Consider the following 18,325-nt stretch of genomic DNA (forward strand, 5'->3'; position numbering starts at 1 on the left):
CGGATATTTAAGCACGCCCATATATTTAGACCAGAATTGTTCAATTTTTTTCACTCGGGGCAGGTGCATAATTGCATTTTTTCTCACTCAAGGGGCCAACAAGCAAATTTTGGAAAGGTAAGATTTGACACAATAATAAATTGAATTTCAAACAAGAATTAAGATTTTAAAGAAAAAAATATTGCTGAGCAAAAATACACTGCTGTCATAGCAATAAATTAAGTTTAAAAAAAAGAGTAAGTAATAAAACTAACCAGTGTCTGCGAGGGTCAGTGCATGTGGGTGGATGAGTGTGCGAGGGTGCATGTGTATGGATTGGTGTGTGCTGCTGAGAATGAATGAGAAACTGATACAGGGTGTCAGGCAGATTCACACTCACAACTTCACACTCACTTAGTTGCCTGAACTCACCTCCATTCAGTCACTCATGCCCTCATACTTCCCTCCATATACTCAGTCACTCACTCTCATACCCATGCTGTCAGTCTCATTTCAACACACACACACACACACACACACACACACACACACACACACACACACAAAGTCACACATGCACAGACACAAATCACATGCGCACACTCCCACATATTCACCACGGCACTGTCACCTCCTCACCTCCCTGAGTCAACCAAAACTTTGCCCTTCCCAGACCTGTCAAAACTTTGCGCTATTATCTGGGTCTGTCAAAACTTTGCCCTCCCACACCCCAATGCAGATGGCCCTCCTGGGCCTAATGAGACTTTTCCCTGGCTGGGCTGACAAAACTGCATAGTCCCTGTGCCCAATGTATCTGGGTCCCTGGACTTCAGCTCTGCCATTTCTTGGCTCCCAGACTCATTGCTTGGTTCCCCAGACTCCTGTCCTATCATACCTTGGCTTTCCCCTGCACACACACCAATGCTGGTATTCTCTGATCCTCCAATCAGAGACTGTTTCTTTCCCACTTTTGTTGCTGATAGGCTTATTAGTCAGCCTAGCAACAGCAGATTTTGGAGAGAAAAGGCCTGTGATTGAAGGAGAAGGAACGTGCAGAACGTTTTCTTGAAACTTACCTCTTTGACAGGGATTATGAAACTGGCTCCGGGGGCTGTACAGAGGATCTTCGCAGGATGGATGTGGCCCATGGGCCATACGTTGGACAACTTGGATTTGGATTCTACAATGTTATACTTGCTCAGTCTTGCAGTCACTGCCATCCAAATCACATTATGCGATTCATCATGGTTTGATTTTGATTACCAATTTGAGTTTACCATTTAATTAATGTCAAAGATGACACAGAAGGAGAACAAGACAAAAACACTGACTAACTAACAACACTTCTTTAACAAAATCAGATTCTCTTCCCTTCGTTTCAAAATAAAAATTAATTTTGCTGCTATATAGGAGTGAAAATTTGGGCAGAAAATCACCTTTGAAAATGGTCTAGTTTTTACCATCACTATTGAGAACACAATGCTACAGCATTACAGTTGGATGATATCAAAAATAGCAGAACCTATACTTCTGCTGCATAAAACCTCTTAAGGCTCTTATTAAGATGCAGACACAGCAGAAAGAGCTTACTGGGTCTGGGAATTCATGGTGCTGCACAGACACTGGGTTAAAAATGCAGAAAACTCATCCCATTGTTCAGCACTTGGACAAAAGCAAACAAAATCAAATTAAATACTTGGAAAGTAATACAATCTCACCTTCATCGCCAAGATTTAATGGTGGAAAGGATGATTCCGTTCTTGACTCATTATGAAGCCTTGATTTCTGCTTCTGGAAAAAATTCAGCAGGTTTTTAAAAAGCCACACTTTGGCATAAGCAGAAATCTCAGCACTGTTACAGTGGCCATTTGGCCCATTATGTCTACACTGGCTCACTAAATGAGCAATATGGCTTAGTGCTATTTTCTTGCCTTTACCCCGTATTCTTGCAAATTATTTCTCATCAAGTAATGACCTAATGCCCTCTTATGTGCCTCAATTGAACCTGACTCCATCACACTTCCAGGCACATTTCAGACCTGAGCCACTCAATGTTTTCTCACATCGCATTTGTTTCTCATGCAAGTCAGTTTAAATCTGTTCCCTCTCACTCTTGATCCTTTTATGAGGCGGGGGGAGGGGAAAGAATGTCCCTACCTACTCTGTCCAGTCCCTCGTGATTTTGAACAGCTCCATCAAATTTCCTCTCAGCTGTCTTGTCTCCAAGGAGAACAGTCCTAACCTCTCTGATGGACTGTACGTGAACAGATAATAGTTTTAGCAGTTTAAAATCAGGCCTAAAACATGGGTTCAAGCCCCACTCCTGTACTTGAGCCTATACTCTAGGTGGACACTGAGGAGGTGTTTTGTCAGAAACACTAGTCTTCAGTGCGAGATATCAAGGATCTTTTCATTTGTTACACTATTGCAAGTAAACTTAAAAGATTGCATGGCGCTACTTTAAGATAAAAAAAGGACTTGTTTTCCAGCTTTTTGTTGAGCACTTCTCTCTCAGCCAATCCCACAAAATTCAAATTAACTGCTGTTATGCACTGCTATTTATATAGGACCTTGCTCTCCACAGAATGGCCACTACATTTGCCTATAACAACAGTACCTGCACTTTAACATAATTACTGAAATGTGTTAAAGTGACACTTATAACAACAGCCTTTCTCACTTCTCTTAATAAAATGTGTCCAGTGATTCTACTGTGACAGCTTTCAACCTTACTTAAATCCTCTAAGAAAATACAACATTAACGCAAAATCTTGCTGCCATTCATGCTGGCGGGACTTTACAGTCCTGCTGATGGCACATCCTCACCACGAGTTTCCCGGAGGCGAGGTGTGTGTTCAACGGGAAACCCCATTGACAATGGCAGGACCATAAGATCCTGCCACCAGTGAGTGGCACACTGCCTCCCGCCACTGCCAAACGTGCTGCGGAGAGGGGAAGAAATCCCGACCTAAGAAAATGAAGCAGCTTACTGGCAATTTAATTGGTAAAGTGGCCAGCCACATCGAATCTGGGCCTTTTCGCTTCTGAGCAGCTTCCACAGGTACGTTTTCCGGCAAAGATCCTCTGTAAAAGGAAACCTAGAATGAAGATCAGTGAAACACCATTACATCTTGTAATCTCTGCTTTGAGCACAGGATGCTGTTCTTTAGAGGATCTTGATAGGGAGCTATGTTGTGGCAGGCTGGCTGGCTCTCGAGCTGCTAAACAGTATTACAAAAGCATCCTGCACAGATTCAAGTTTGTACTTCCTCTCCTGGCAAGTTCCCAATCTGACACTGCCAACAGTGGAGACCAGATGGTTCTCTACAAGGAAGTTCAGCATTTCAGGGCACCTCCAAACAGCTCTGCCTCAAGTGAAGACTAGAGAGCCACTCAGCTGTCCATGGTCTCCATCAGACAACAGTACTCCGAAGCATAAATGAAATAATCCGTGACAAGAATACTTTCTCAATTTCCCTCCTTATTACCAAGTACCTGTGTGAAATCACGAGTGCCACCGGGACAACAAGAGCAAAAGAAATAGAACAGGATGAAAGCCATTCTGCCCCTTGAGCCATTTAATAAGATCATGGCCGATCTTATGTTTCTTTAACTTCACTTTCCATCCTGTTCCCCGTAACCTTTGACTCCCTTGCATTCCCATCTGTTAATCCACACACTGATCAACGCATTCCCAAAACTTTAAATGAAGCTGAGCGATTTAACATTTAAATTTCATTGTCCATGTATTGTCAATTTTGCTTAAACTGTTACCATCCATCCTGAATAAAGAATAAGGCATTTCTACAGCAGTGGGTCCTGTAGTTTTTACTCCACACTGCGACAATCCCTGAAAAGTCAAAGGGTAATTCCAGCAATCACATAGTCCCAGTAGGAAGCCACAGTCAGGGCCTGATTTTACCATCAAGTTGTGCCCGTTTTCGGGCACGAAAACATGGTAAAGTCAGTCATGAGGTGAGTAGTGCAATCCACGACCGCCTCCGCACCCATTCCCCCTTTACCAAGTATCCAAAATGGCCCCGATTGGCACCATGCCCGAAATGGGCGCAACGTCAATTTAAATGCATTTGCATGCATTTAAATTGACTTAATGGGCTGCATGCCCAAACTTACCGGCATTTCCCGCTGTCCAGATTCAGCACGAAACAGACATAGTCCACAAAGGCCCGATTTGGGCACTCCAGGTAAGTTCAGAGCTTCCAGCAGCTCTCTAGCTCAGATTCTGTGTGTGTGTGTGTGTGTGTGTGTGTGTGTGTGGCGGGGGGGGGGGGAATGTGGAGGATGAGAGAGGGAGGTGGGCCAAATCATTCTCTGGTAGGGTGGGGGAGCGGGGGGGAGGGGGAGGGAGGCAGGCCAGATCGTTCTCAAGTGAAGGGGGAGGGTGAGGAAGGCGGGACAGATCGTTCTCTGGTGGGGGGGGGGGGGGGGGGGGGGTGGGAAGGGAGGAGCAAGGCAGGTCAGATAATTCTCTGGTGGAGGATGGGGGGAGGAGAGAGGCAGGCCAGATCGTTCTCTGGTCGGGGGGAGTGGAGGGAGCTAGGTCACATCGTTCTCTGGTGGGGGACAGGAGGGGGGAGGTGGGTCACATTGTTCTCTGGTGGGCAGGGGAGGAGGGAGGCGGGTCAGATCGTTCCCTGCTTGGGGGGCGTTGGCGGTGGGGTGGGTGCAGGGGCAGATGGGTCCGCTGCCACTTTGCATGTGATCAGTGGTGGAAAGGGGGCAACAATCGATCTGGGTAGCAGGGGTTGGGGTAATAACGGGTTCAGTTATGTTGTGGGGGTGGGGCAATGTCTGTGGGGGCCAGGGTGGAGACATTAGCGGGTCTGGGAGCAATGTGGCAGGGGAGCGTTTTTAAACTTTTTTTTGTTGAAGGTTCCAATCAGAGCAGCAGTGTTTTGGGTGCAGTCAGTCCCACCCACAGTCTTCTGCAGCACGATTCAAAATTGCTGCTTTTTTTTCAGGCTGAGTGCGTACATGGGGGCTCCTGAGAACGGGTTGACAATTCGGATCTGGAATACTCCCCGATTCAGCACGTAAGAGTCTAAATGGTAAAATCAGGCCCTCAGTGTCTACAGTACTGTAATGCTGACTGTCTGACCCACTCTCCCCTTGACCTCAGCATAGATCAAATATACGTATGTCCAGCACACATGCTGAATGGCAACTGTCTCGTACTGAAGGGAAACATGGAGAACAAGAGTGAACCCATGGATAATCCTCAACTGAATGCAAAAGATATTCATTCTCTCAAATACAAGGATGAACATACATGAGTCGAACGAAAGAGCTACTACCTTACAAACAAGAGATTTACTCAAATTTAAGCAATATAACTACATTTCCATGTAAATTGCATTGAATCAATAAGTCAGTGATGTGAAATGGATTGGTCTGAATTGCAGCTGCTTCAACCACCAACCAGAAACCTTTTATTAAATGAAAAACAAAATCCTGGTCTTATGCTTCATCGTCCTTATTAAGTGACTGATGTGAAATCACATGTGTCTTCAGGCTAATGCATACTCATCAGATAATCACCAGCACAGAAAATAATCAGCATAATCCTGAGATTTTAAAGAAAGCAATTCCATTTTATGTTTAAATTTTATAAACCACGGTTCCATCTATCCTCTTTGATGGCTGTCAAAGATGTTACTAGTATAAGCAGCAAGATAGACTCACTCGTGTCATTATTTATCCCTCAACCAACACCACTAAATACAGAACCATGCTGATGTATTTCATTCCTGCTTTTATGACCTTGCCATGTGCAATTTCTGATATTACAATGGCAGTTACACTTCAAATCCTACCCTATTAGCTTTGGAACATTCTGAGGTTGTCAAATGCAATATATAAATGCAAGTTATTTTCTAATCTTCTTTCTAATAATCCAGTAACATAAATTCCCAAGATATATTAAAAAGAACAGCAAAGTATTCTGCAAATTTAAAAGGGAAAAAAGAATTATTAACAGAGAAGAGAGGATCACGGGAATGGCTAACAAGTACTTTGCTTCAATATTTACAAAAGTGCAGGTTAATTGGTAAGGGGTTAAGCTTCAATTGGTTAACAGAAAGGTGAGAGGTATTGTTATAAATAAAAAGGAATTAGAGAAATTTGTTAAGCTAAGATAGGACAAAATGTGAGGACCTAATGGACATGTGGTAGAAATCATGATTTGACTTAATTTGATTTATTATTACATGTATTAGTATACAGTGAAAAGTTTTGTTTTTTGTATGCTATACAAATCATACAGTGCATACAGAAGGAAAGGAGAGAATGCAGAAAGTAGTGTTACTGTCATAGTTAGGATGTAGTGAAAGATCAACTTAATGTGAGGTAGGTCCATTCAAAAGTCTGATGGCAGCAGGGAAGAAGCTGTTCTTAAGTCGGTTGGTATTTGTCCTCAGACTTTTGTATCTTTTTCCTGAAGGGAGATAGTGGAAGAGAGTTTGTCCGGGGTGCGTGGGGTCCTTAATTATGCTGGCTTTTCCGAGGCAGTGGGAAATGTAGACAGAGTCAATGGATGGGAGACTTTGCATCAGCAACTTTTCAGCTGCCTTCAGTTAGGTGGCAAATTCAGAACCAGTAAAAGACCTGTCAACAGCTTGAATCTGGATCCTAATGCCTAGAATAATCTTTTAGAACAGATCAAGATTGGAGTACAGAAAGCATGAACTAAACTGCTATGGCTCAGAGTCTCCCAGCCATGTAGTCCCAGTGCTTGCCAATTTGAGAATTGTCTTGCACATTCCAAAGGAACAGCTGGCAGTTACAGAGTACATCCCCTAAGCAGGTGACATTCATGACTGGCCCAAAATTATGAAATTATCCTGGATTCTGGAAGCAAATATAATGCATCAGTAAGTAGTTAAGCATCTGACTGTGGAAATGCAGATTCACAGAATGCCTACAGCGCAGAAGGCGGCCATTCAGCTTATCAAGTCTGCAAACTCTCTGAAAGAGCATCCCACCCAAGCTCTATTCCCGTAACCCCATGTATTTACCCTGCTGATCCCCCTAACCTACACATCTTGGGACACTAAGGGGCAATTTAGCATGGCCAATCCACCTAATGTGCACATCCCATGCAGACACGGGGAGAACGTGCAAAGTCCACACAGTCACCCAAGGCCAGAACTGAATCCGGCTCTCTAGAGCTATGAGACAGCAGTGCTAAGCACTGTGCCATCCATTAATGGTAATCTTTTAAGAAAGCTGGAACATCATTTACCTGTCCTTTAACGGCTTTTGTTTTCCTGTCAACCACTGTGGAGACATAAACTTCCTTACTGTTCTTCAGGTGCGAGTAAAAGGTGAACCCAATCCTCCCATCCACACAGTCTGGCCGATCTGAAAATAAAGCAAATACTTAAGTCATCTGTTGCGCAAGTGAATATTTAAAATATTAATTAGAAAACAATTAATCATGATACCAATGTATGTTTTCTTAGTCCCTTCCTCAGCTTTTGCGCTGGTCCTAGCCACGATGGGTTATGAATTAAATTAAAATTTTGCTCACCCTAGCATCTTATTCTCTGTGCACGTCTCAATACATCAAGGAGTCTCCTCACTGGGAATACCATGATGTGATATGGAGGACATTGAATTATTCATATTTCATGATCCAAAGTAAGTCAGTACATCACAACAGCTCATGTCACAATGTGGGAGAGAAAGAATGGCCAGAATTTTTTTTAAAAGACATGCATCAACTCAGAATCCCAAATCTGAAGCTCATATTCTGAGCAAATACTCCTTGCTTCCTCCTTATGGCTTATGTGCCAGATATCCAATAGTTTATGCATCAGGACACTTGCTTACTTTTCATTAAGTGACAGAACATGAGCAGTAATTTACTACTTGTCACTCAGATTTAACGCTGTTAAACTCCACCTGTTTTTCAAAAAACATATCTTTCTCTCTGTCGTTGACATCTAGAGCTCATGTACAGCGAATGTATACCCCAAAACAGGTGCAGCAAGAAGACTACTGGAATGTGACTCATAGGCTGCATTAACATACATATGTAAAAATACAGACACGTTACTTTCAGCAAATCTGGACCTTGGGAGACAGTACAAAGGAACTCTATCAGGATGAAACTAGAGATGAGTGGCTCCACTTGTGTGGAGAGATTGGAGAAGCTGAGAGTTTTCTCCTTGGAGAAAAAGTTAAGGGGAGTCTTAAAGGACCTATTCAAAATGATGAGGGGTTTTGATAAACAAAATGCTTCCTTTGGCAAGAGGGTTGGTAACCTGGCTAAATAACCAGGAGGAAATGAAGTTAAATATTTTCAGACTTGTTGAGATCTAGAATTCATTATACTACCTGAAACGATTGAAGATTCATATCCCATAGGGGCATTCAAAAGACAATTACACGTATACTTGAAGGTGATTAATTTCCAGAGTTATAGGAGATAAAGCTGAGTAGTGGGGCTAAACACAACGGCTCTTTCAAAGAGCTAACACAAGCACGATGGGTTAAACAATCCTCTTCTATGGTGTAAAGCTCTTCAATTCTAACACTTCCACTTCAATGACAATAGATGTCTTAGTTTGCCTGTATTCCCATTGTGCAATAGGAAATCAAATACAGGATATGGAATATCACATTCCAGAATAAGGGACCTTAGATTGGATTTTCTACAACCCCGAGGTGTTTCACTAGACAGAGTCAGCCTGCAATTGGCTGGTGGCGGGATTTTCTGATCCTGCGACTAACCACAGGGTTTCCCAATCTGTGTCCAAGTGGCGGGGATTCACTGGTGGGACTAGAAGATACCATCAGCAAGAATGGCCCAGAAATTCCAGCCATAATCTCAAATTAAAGTATTGCAGTACTCAAAAAAGTGATATTAATATGGAAACCAACGCATTATTGAAAAGTTATTAGATGCCATGGAGAGTAATACAATCTTGATCATGCTATGATGATGAGATGAAATACTCAAGCTTTATTATTTTGGTTTTTAATCAGAGCTGTACAGAAATGTTATGTAGCCCTGAAGCATAAATTTTCCACTGCTTTAACAGAGCTATAAATGCAATTTGAAAAATAATATCCAATTCTTCCTCAAACTATTTATCTTGAAAACAGCGGTCAAAATGTGAATTTCTTCGACCTCAAAATGATCTTTTTTTCATCGTCTCTTCCATTGTTTCAGAATGTATGCATCGGAATTGCCAAGAGTCATCTGGAATAAGTATTTTAAACTTCCTCTCCCATTTGTCAATATGTGACCTTGAATTAGCAGCTGTGTGATCAGCCGTTGGCATAATGTGACAGAAAATATACTGCTCTTCAATTGCAACATAATAAATATCTTCAGCTGTCTGTCTGCTTAGGAGGCACGTGAATAAAAGCTAGTGAATCGGTGAAATACAGCTCTTGCATTTTCATTTGGCAGTATATAATTTTGATGCAGACTTATTTTAATATGAATATCATGAGAAAAGTAAACTGGGTGACGCTGCTGCCTCACGGCGCCAGGGACCCGGGTTCAATTCCCGTCTTGGGTCACTGACTGACTGAAGTTTGCACTTTCTCCCCGTGTCTGCATGGGTTTCCTCTCACAGTCTGAAAGATGTGCATTGACCCAAACAGGTGCCGAAGTATGGCGACTAGGGGAATTTCACAGTAACTTCATTGCAGTGTTAATGTAAGCCTTACTTGTGACTAATAAATTAACTTTACTGGAAACCTCAGAAAGGTCACACATCATTGAACGGAACCAATCCATCACATGATATTACCTGAATCTATTTCAATCCCTTTTTCAAATCCAGCAAAAAACTGTTCCCCTTCAAACATTTCGACAATATCAGATGGCTCGGGGCCACAATATCTGGGCTCCAACTTATTGCGAACATATTCAACCTAAACCACAAAAGATTACATTAAGAAAAATGGGCAAATAAAATCTCACAACCATTGTGAAATATGGACAAGCATTAAATGCTGCGGATGGCCAAATGATGCATGTGGCCAAATGCATAATGTTCCTGCCTCTGAGCAGAAGCTCTGGGTTTGAGTCCCACCCCAGGACTTGCTGGCAAGGAAGGTGTATTCATAGTGCAGCCAAACAGATTGAGTTTCAACCGGCAAGATCCTTCAACACACGCCAACGGCAGGCATTAAGAGTGGGAGAGACTCCTGATCAGCCACACTTGATGCAGAGTGGCACCCTCTCAACCTTTAAGCCTCCGACAACAGACTAGTGACCTGTTCCAGGAATTACTAGCTATGGCAACAGACAAAAGTCTGTCTTAGTGCACCACTTGGTGCAAAAAGAGAATTGAAATTGGAATTAAATGCTGGCCTAGCCTGCATTTAATATCTGTCTGCAAAGCTGGACAAAAGCAGCCAATTATCCTTCTCAGGAAGAATGTAAAAAGATGTCAGCCATAGCTCAACTGACTGAGTTGAAGTCCCATTCCAGAGACATAGGCCAGCATTCTCTGGCTGTTCATGTCCCGCTGCCACTACCAGCAAAGGTGAGGATCTGGTGCACCAGATTCTGACCAGAGAATCCTGCTGGTGTGAACGGCTGGAGAATCCCAGAGAACGTACTGCTCTAAGCAAATGTACTGAATACATTAAATGACCTAATTTTACAGACTACCTTTGCTGATCTGATTCATCCACTCTGTATGTGGATTAAACTCACTCATTGTGACTTCAATTGCAATGGTGACTATATTTCGCAAGTACTTCATTAGCTGTAAAGCACATTGGGATGCTCTGAAGGCAAGAAAGGTGCTATTTAAATGCAACTCTTTCTTCTTTCTGTAAGAAAGGCATACCTTATTTTTGGGAACGCACTGCAGGAAAATTTGCTCTGGGTCCTTCTTTCTCTGCAGTGCCAAAAAATTGACCTGCCACTTCCGCAAGCGTTCATACACTCTTTTAGCAATACCATCAACATATGTTTTAGTTGTGTACCACAACCAGTACCTGTTTAACACAAAAACAAAGCAGAATTCATCAACAAGGCATTTGTTCTGAACAAGTCGTTGGAATTCTCCAACAATTATGCATTTATGTCATGGACACCTCGGTGTAAAAGGAGAAAAAGCCCCAGGCCACTGTTATAACCCATAGAGTAGAGACGTCGAAGAAACGGTCACAGGTCAGACCTGACAAGCAAGTTCCTTTCATTCAGTCCTCCAAACCCACAATCATGTGTTTCTCAATTACATGCCCTAGAAAATAAATTTCTTCAGATTCTTTAGCATTTCAACATGGACTACTGTGAAAGATTGCCTCCTCAACAACTGATTTACCTGATTAGGGAGCCGGTTTTCTCTAGAGAGAAAGCCTTTGGCAATGTACAGAGTTATGGAAATTCAAAAGCGGTCAATTGCTTTTCAATTACTTTTAGCGGTTTGAGAAGATTGAGGAGGCTATGAAGGGTGTGGAGTTGGCAACGCTAATTTTGGTGCATGTGACCTCTTAGAGTGGTTTAATCACTGATGAATGATGGGTAGGAGTGGGAATTTCCAGAATAATTTTTCCCATATCATTTGCATTTCCTTACATCTCCAAAGACACTATGGCTACAGATGTAAGGAGGCTGAGATGAAGGGAAATGTTTAGTCCTGATCTTCCGACCGTGACCCTCATCATGGGCTTGATGGAACAGCTGAGTCTTTCCTGTCTGTCAGTTCTGTATGTTCACAAGAATTTAAAATGCCGTTTTCCACACATTTACATTTGCTGGTGTAAGTGGTCAATCTTTGAAAGAAAGAAAATCAATAATCATGGCATTCATGAGTGCTCTGTGAATAATGCTAACACAGAGTAGAAGAAATTGTTTCAGAGAGGGACCCAATTGATTCTCCGAGCCAGGTAGCTTTGTAAGCTGTTACATATTATGCAGTAATATTTTAGAAGAATGCCTTGCAGGTAATGGTCTGCGGCTACACAAACAGATTTCTTCTCCCATGTCTTGAATGGTTTTGAATTTTGTTGGATATAAAAATGGCATTATCAAATACCTTGATTAATGGTATTATTCCAGACATAAAATCATATGTGGTCCATTCACTAATCATGCACCTGATCTGGCCTTGGCCAAAAATCAGGACATTCTCTTTTAGTGCGCAGAATTCTTCCTTTGTCTGCATTTAACTGTCAACTAAATAAATTAACTTGTCAAAAATTTCAAATTTCAAAACCACAGTTTGTTAACTTGTTTGAACGAAGGAGAGAGAGGGAGAGATCTGAATATTTCAAAGGTTGTGCAGACTCTGCAAAACTTTAAAAATAGATTCAGAATGTCCTCCCCAACTTCCAACAAATCACATTTTGCTGGTAGGAGAAAAGGGGCAAGGCATGACCCACACAAGAAGGAAATCTGAACTCATTCAGACCATTTGAACGTTTGAACTCAGTGCCAAGTTCAAACCAGAAAGGACAATCCTGTAGTGTGGGAGTCACAAATTCTTAAATGCTCAAGCAAGACAGATATGGTGTGCAGAACTATCAAACTGTGAAGTTATTCAAATCCTCAGCTCTTTAAAAATTAATAAAAAGCTGCCTGTGCCAGTGAAAATGAAAAAAATGTTCTAGCAGTTATAGCAGTCGTTTGTTAACGTGTATACAATGGTTATCATTATAGCATTATCTGTTTTTGGTTGCTTTCCATAACATATATTAACCTCACCAATGGGGTACTTAGTTCATAGTTTGACTGATAATTCAGAAAGGTTATTAAAAGACTAGCTGTTTGTTTATTTTTAGAAGGAAAGAAGTACTTGAGGGCATTTAAATGTTCTGAATGAGCTTTCATGAATTGGAGAGGTATTTTTATTATAGTAAAAGCTATAACATATTTTAGACCTTCATTCTATGTCTGCTCAATGGCTCCTGTCTGCCCAAGGTGGATACTGGATGGATTTACCTGACGATTGTAAGGGCTGAAAGTGCTAAGGGGGTTGACATTAGGTTGGCATGGAGCTGTAAGGGGCCATGATGGTGGGTGGGGTATGACTTTGCGTTAAGTTGTCATAGAGGTGTGGGAGTGACATGGGGAGTGGGTGGGAGGATAATGTGGGGTGTGAGGACTGGAGGATCTAAATTTTCACAAAACAATTAGTCCCAGAGAACCAAGGCCCACCACAACACTTGGCAGCCTCTGTGGCTGTCTCCTATCTGCATCCAGCAGCAGTGAACCCAATTCCATCCATACCACCATCACTACCATACCCACCCATAACAAACTTTGATTTGATTTATTGTCACATGTATTAGTGTATGATGAAAAGTATTGTTTCTTGCACACTATACAAAGCATACCGTTCATAGAGAAGGAAAAAAGAGAATGCAGAATGTAGTGTTACAGTCATAGCTAGGGTGTAGGAAAAGATCAACCTAATGCCAGGCAAGTCCAATTAAAAGTCTGATGGCAGCAGGGAAGAAGCTGTTTTTGAGTTGATTGGTACATAATCTCAGTATCTTTTTTCTGATGAAGAAGGTGGAAGAGTGAATACCCAGGGGTGTGGAGTCTTTGACTATGCTAGCTGCTTTTCCGAAGCAGTGGGAAGTGTACAGTGTCAATGGATGGGAGGCTGGTTTGAGTGATGGAATGATGAACGTCACACCATTTACTGCAGATTGTCCTGAAGTGGGTGTGGTGCAAAATTTCCTGACACTCACCATCCACTTCGGGAAGAACAAGCCAAAGTAACTGTCCCTGGATGTAGAGCTTTAGTGCATTTTAAAAAAGTACAATTAGTAAAGAGGAGATAAGAAAAAAAGGCCAATTCAATCATGCCCTTGCCCAACCAACATCTGCAGCAAAACAAAACTGGTCAAATTGCATCTTAATTCAAATCTCCTCAACATCCATTTGTGAAGTATTGTCGCAGTGAATGGAAAAAAATGGTCACGTGCATAAATTTAAAGCAGCTGCAAATGACTGAAATGCCATATGTTAAACATTAGGTAATGTTCCAGAGTGTTGCTCATGCTAAGTCACAGGATGCATTATTTTGTCACGGTTTAGAACAAAGAACAAAGAACAACACAGCACGGGAAACAGGCCCTTCGGCCCAACGAGCCCGCGCCGCCGTCCCACTGTCTCAGTGACCTATTCATGATTTTAGTCTACGCCTAATGTGCGAGGATCAGGGAGGTCCAATTTAGGGACAATTTAGTACCCAATCAATCAGCCTAAAAGCACATCTTTGGGGATGTGGGAGGAAACCGGAGCACCCGGAGGAAACCCACGCAACCACGGGGAGAACGTGCAAACTCCCACAGACACACGCCCAAATCCATGTGTCCGCACAGTAACAGAGATAGTCTCTGAGCTGTCATGTTGCCCTCGAGATGGTCCAGTTTAAGCACACTAACGACATGAAGCAATAGGCAACTCCCGAAGCAATGTCCAAGAGCAGCCCACTACAACCTGCCGCATGCATGCCCCTTGCTGGACTTAAATGCCTGTGGAGACAAAAAAATTCATTATTAAACAGGCAAAGACTAACATCCCTGAGGCAAAACGTATTCCCGAGCCTACAATGTTTAGTAAGGCCTACTATATTCCCCTATATGTAGCCCGCTCATGTGGCTGTCTAAGTGACTCTTAAACAACCCTTTAGAATAGGATAATGTACAAAGCAGTAGGCTACATGATCAAATTCACTGCACGCTCAGTAACCTGACAAAATGGATTGCTTGCTCTTTATTGAATTCACCTGCCCATCATTCCAAAAGGAATGAAGAGTGGGCATGTTCAGTGAGAATCACACTCTGCCAGATTGCTGCCTAGATGGTGAAGGTGAAAATCTACCTCAATGAAATGTCTCTCTGTTAAACTGTATGTATTCATTTTGGACTATAAAAATTGTAGCTTGGCTGGTAGTGAGATGGATCCCCCTAATTAGATCCTACCAGCATGTCCAGTCTCACTGCTCCATGCCCTGCCTTTGAGCCAACTGTGGTGGGTATGAGATTGTCACTGCCCTCTCCTTCTGGAATGTGTCTTTGCATCAAGAGTTTTGGAAAGAGATGTGGCAGTTTTTTTCTGAAGTTCATTCGAAGCAGCTTCATAACCAGGACTAATTGCTCCATGGGCTGTTCCCAGTGACATACGCCAAGATCCACTGCTGCTGGAAGACCATCAACTTGGAGGAAGATGCTCTTTGGTCTTACTGAAACTTCCCACTCTTCCATCGCAAAGAGCTATGGATGACAGGATGTCGCAGCCTGGTACATTCCAAGATCCTGGACTGTGTGCCGAGGGACAAACTGGGTGAAACCTTACCAAAAAATGGCAGAGTGCTGATTCGGCACGAAAAATAGTGTTTCTTGCCGACAGTGCTGGCATGCTTTTTGGGCTGAATCTTATGCCACATGACTTTTAGGCCCACAAGTTTTACAGTGTTTAAGTGGCATGTAGCCTCTGATTCATCCACCCTGCAATGGCTTAACTGCTGCCAGCACTAGAGAACTCCATATACACGGCTCACCAGCTGCTCCCCAGCACTTGTTCCACAACGAGATGCCAGGCAAGAAGGCAGCACTGCACTTTTTGGGGGGAGGGTCGGCGGGGGTGTCGGCGGGTGGGGGCCTCACAAGGATGCTGGGTGGAACGAAGTGCAGGCAAGATACACTCTACCCCACTCCAGGAGACAGCCTCAGCTGCGATATGAACAGGAAGGCAGGATGGAGGACACAGGAAGCGCTGCCTGTACATCAGCCTCCACGATACCTTTAAAGCTAGGTTCCCCCCCACTCCCCACATGAAGAGAATGTAAGGCCTGCAAGTGATTCCCTGAAATGATGATTCTGGAACCCCAATTTCAAACTGAACGCATCTGTGTTTCTGGTGCCCCCTGAGCAGTGCACACTGCAGTGGGTGCTGGCTGCCTGAGCGCACACTTCTGAATTCCCCCTTCAGAGGTGAAGGCACCAGGATCAGCCTTATGTAGACCTGTTGTAAATGGCGTTGGTGTGACATCACTCCAGCACTTGCTGAATATCCAGTGAGGAGAGGGCAAGACCTACAAAGAGTGCTTGCCAATGACAAGCTAATGTATTAAAATGAGCTTCCTGCAGTTCTGCGACATGTTTCATGCCACTGGTGAGGGGTCGATAAGATTGGAACTCAGAAACTTGCCAGTATGAATTGCACTCTCTGGATTTTGATCACGCGCTGCAATTCCTGCAGATGGAGAGGGCAGGCTCAAAATCACCCCCAAAGATGTCTGGGGCAGCTTTCACAAAGGCTCAATGGAGAAAAGCCACAATTTAACCCCTCCCCCCAACCTCAAACATAGTGAGGCACTGAAAATGGTGCAAAACCCCTCAGGCTGTATGTTTATAGAATGTTTGACATGAAATGTAAATGTAAATGTAACCTGTAATGGAAAGTGTAATGAGGCACCTCATGTACTGTATTGAAATAAACAGTCCTATATTGCACTTTATGTCAAATTTGAATTGTTATATAATGTACTTTGACAAATTCTTTGAATAAAATATAATTTTGGAAAAGTAATTGCTTTAAAAGTATTAAATCTAATTGATGTTCAGTAAACACCAGGTGAGTTAATTCAAATGTTGCTTGCCTGAAAGGTTGAAGATTAAAACTGGGGCTTTATATGTAGGGAGGTCAGGTTTGATACCTGCAGATATTGTAGCTCCTGCAATAATGCAGCACTCCCACACTATTGCAGTAAAATGCTAGTTCAGGTTATACTTTCACAGTAACTTCATTAGTGTTAATGTAAGCCTACTTGTGACTACTAAATAAATTTTTAAGTTTTTACTTATAAATTCTTGACTGGACCTTGAACCAAGCTCTTTCAAACACAGAGGCTTAGGAATAAAGGACACAGGAGTTGCTCATTTAACTATAAGTGAACTATTTGAAATAGTATCATTGAAATCACTATATACTTGTTATGTAAATACAGTGTGTGTGTATATGTGTAATTCATATGCAGTAATATTATACAAAAGAAATACATTTGTATGGATTTTGTGTACAAATATAACAAAAACATTTGTAGAATTTTGTACTTGAGCATTTGCCTGAAGCAGGAAGTTGTGTTTATGTTGGCAAGTCATAGTGGATGTGCCATGAGGCAGGAAGTTGGGACACATATTTAACAGAAGGTCAATAACCCTGCACTAACTGACAGCAAGGTCATATATTTCACTTGTGGAAAATGTTTTGGGCTGAAAATTGACACCTTGTTAGCTTATGTAAAAGTGTTCACACTTTTGTCTGTGAAGTGCTCTTAAACAAAAACTTAAGTATTTCTTCCATTCGTGGAGAATGTGGGATGAAGTGGGAGTTGGATTGAATGACAGCACAATGCAGGAAGGCGAGGGGCTGAAGAAAGAGGAGAGTTGTGATTAGGGAGAATTCGGTGTTCACTGATGATGATGGAAGATTGCACAGGAGAGTTAGGGTGACGATGAGGGAGAAAACGGTGATAAGAAGATATAGGGCTTGAGGTTTTAGTATGATGGGGAGGGATTAGTGACAGGCCCAGTGGGAGAATGAATTTAAGACATTCTAAACATTAGTTAAACATTGTGAGGTTTTCTCAACAGTGACCTTTATTGTTTGAGGTATAAACAAAATGCCCGTGGTTAAAATAAAATACAGCCCGGTATTTAATTTAAAACGCAGGATTCTCTACTACAGGAAAGACTTTTAATTCCCCGAACATTTCCTGACTTGACCTGAACCCTGATCCCAACATTGCTGCTGCATCCTTCTCCAGCTGCAGCCTGATCCATCACCTCTGGCTGCAGCTGGTTCACAAGGAGACTATTTGAGCTAAAATGGAATTAGACAGGACAATGTTGGATTACTGAAAGCTTTTCAATATTGTGGGTTGGCTCTGAAGTTTGATGAAGCCATGAGCAGACACAGCTTGGACTGAGCATTTAGTTGCAACAGTGCAGGTTTATGAGCATTGCGTATTATATTGGGATTTAATGGAAGTGAACCACAGATTCTGAGGTTCAACAGTACAGGTATGACACCTAGAGGCAAGGGTGCATGAGGGGAAATCATTATGCCAATCCCAGTTTTACCATCCACCAACATCTAGGCTAAAGCAATCTACTTGATGAGTACACCAACCACCATCATTGACATTCAGTTCCTCCACCACCACAATACAATGTCAGCAGTATACTAGATGCACTGCAGCAACTCACCAAGCCTCTTCAAAACCACCTTCCAAACCTGCAAACTCTACCACTTGGGCAGCATGATGGCACTGCTGACTCAGAGCGCCAGGATCGGGTTCGATTCTCAACTTGGGCTGCTGTCTATGTGGAGTTTGCA

The 18,325-nt window shown here is 42.5% G+C and overlaps 1 protein-coding gene across 3 annotated transcripts in view; it reads right to left on the reverse strand.

The window, feature by feature from the left end:
• pidd1 (p53-induced death domain protein 1) overlaps window positions 1–18,325 on the reverse strand; it is a 72,189-nt gene that overhangs the window by 11,844 nt on the left and 42,020 nt on the right. For 2 of the 3 annotated variants that reach the window (XM_080190452.1, XM_080190453.1), the window contains exons 12-16: window positions 10,815–10,965; window positions 9,765–9,888; window positions 7,241–7,359; window positions 2,970–3,077; window positions 1,698–1,770 (exon numbers count right to left, since the gene is read on the reverse strand). In XM_080190452.1, the coding sequence (XP_080046578.1) occupies window positions 1,698–1,770; window positions 2,970–3,077; window positions 7,241–7,359; window positions 9,765–9,888; window positions 10,815–10,965 (575 nt within the window). The remainder of the gene's footprint in view (window positions 1–1,697; window positions 1,771–2,969; window positions 3,078–7,240; window positions 7,360–9,764; window positions 9,889–10,814; window positions 10,966–18,325) is intronic. The other variant, XR_013886821.1, reaches the window with a different exon arrangement.

Source organism: Carcharhinus amblyrhynchos, chromosome 6 (genome assembly GCF_965287045.1).
Source record: "Carcharhinus amblyrhynchos chromosome 6, sCarAmb.v2.hapA, whole genome shotgun sequence".
Classification (NCBI taxonomy): domain Eukaryota; kingdom Metazoa; phylum Chordata; class Chondrichthyes; order Carcharhiniformes; family Carcharhinidae; genus Carcharhinus; species Carcharhinus amblyrhynchos.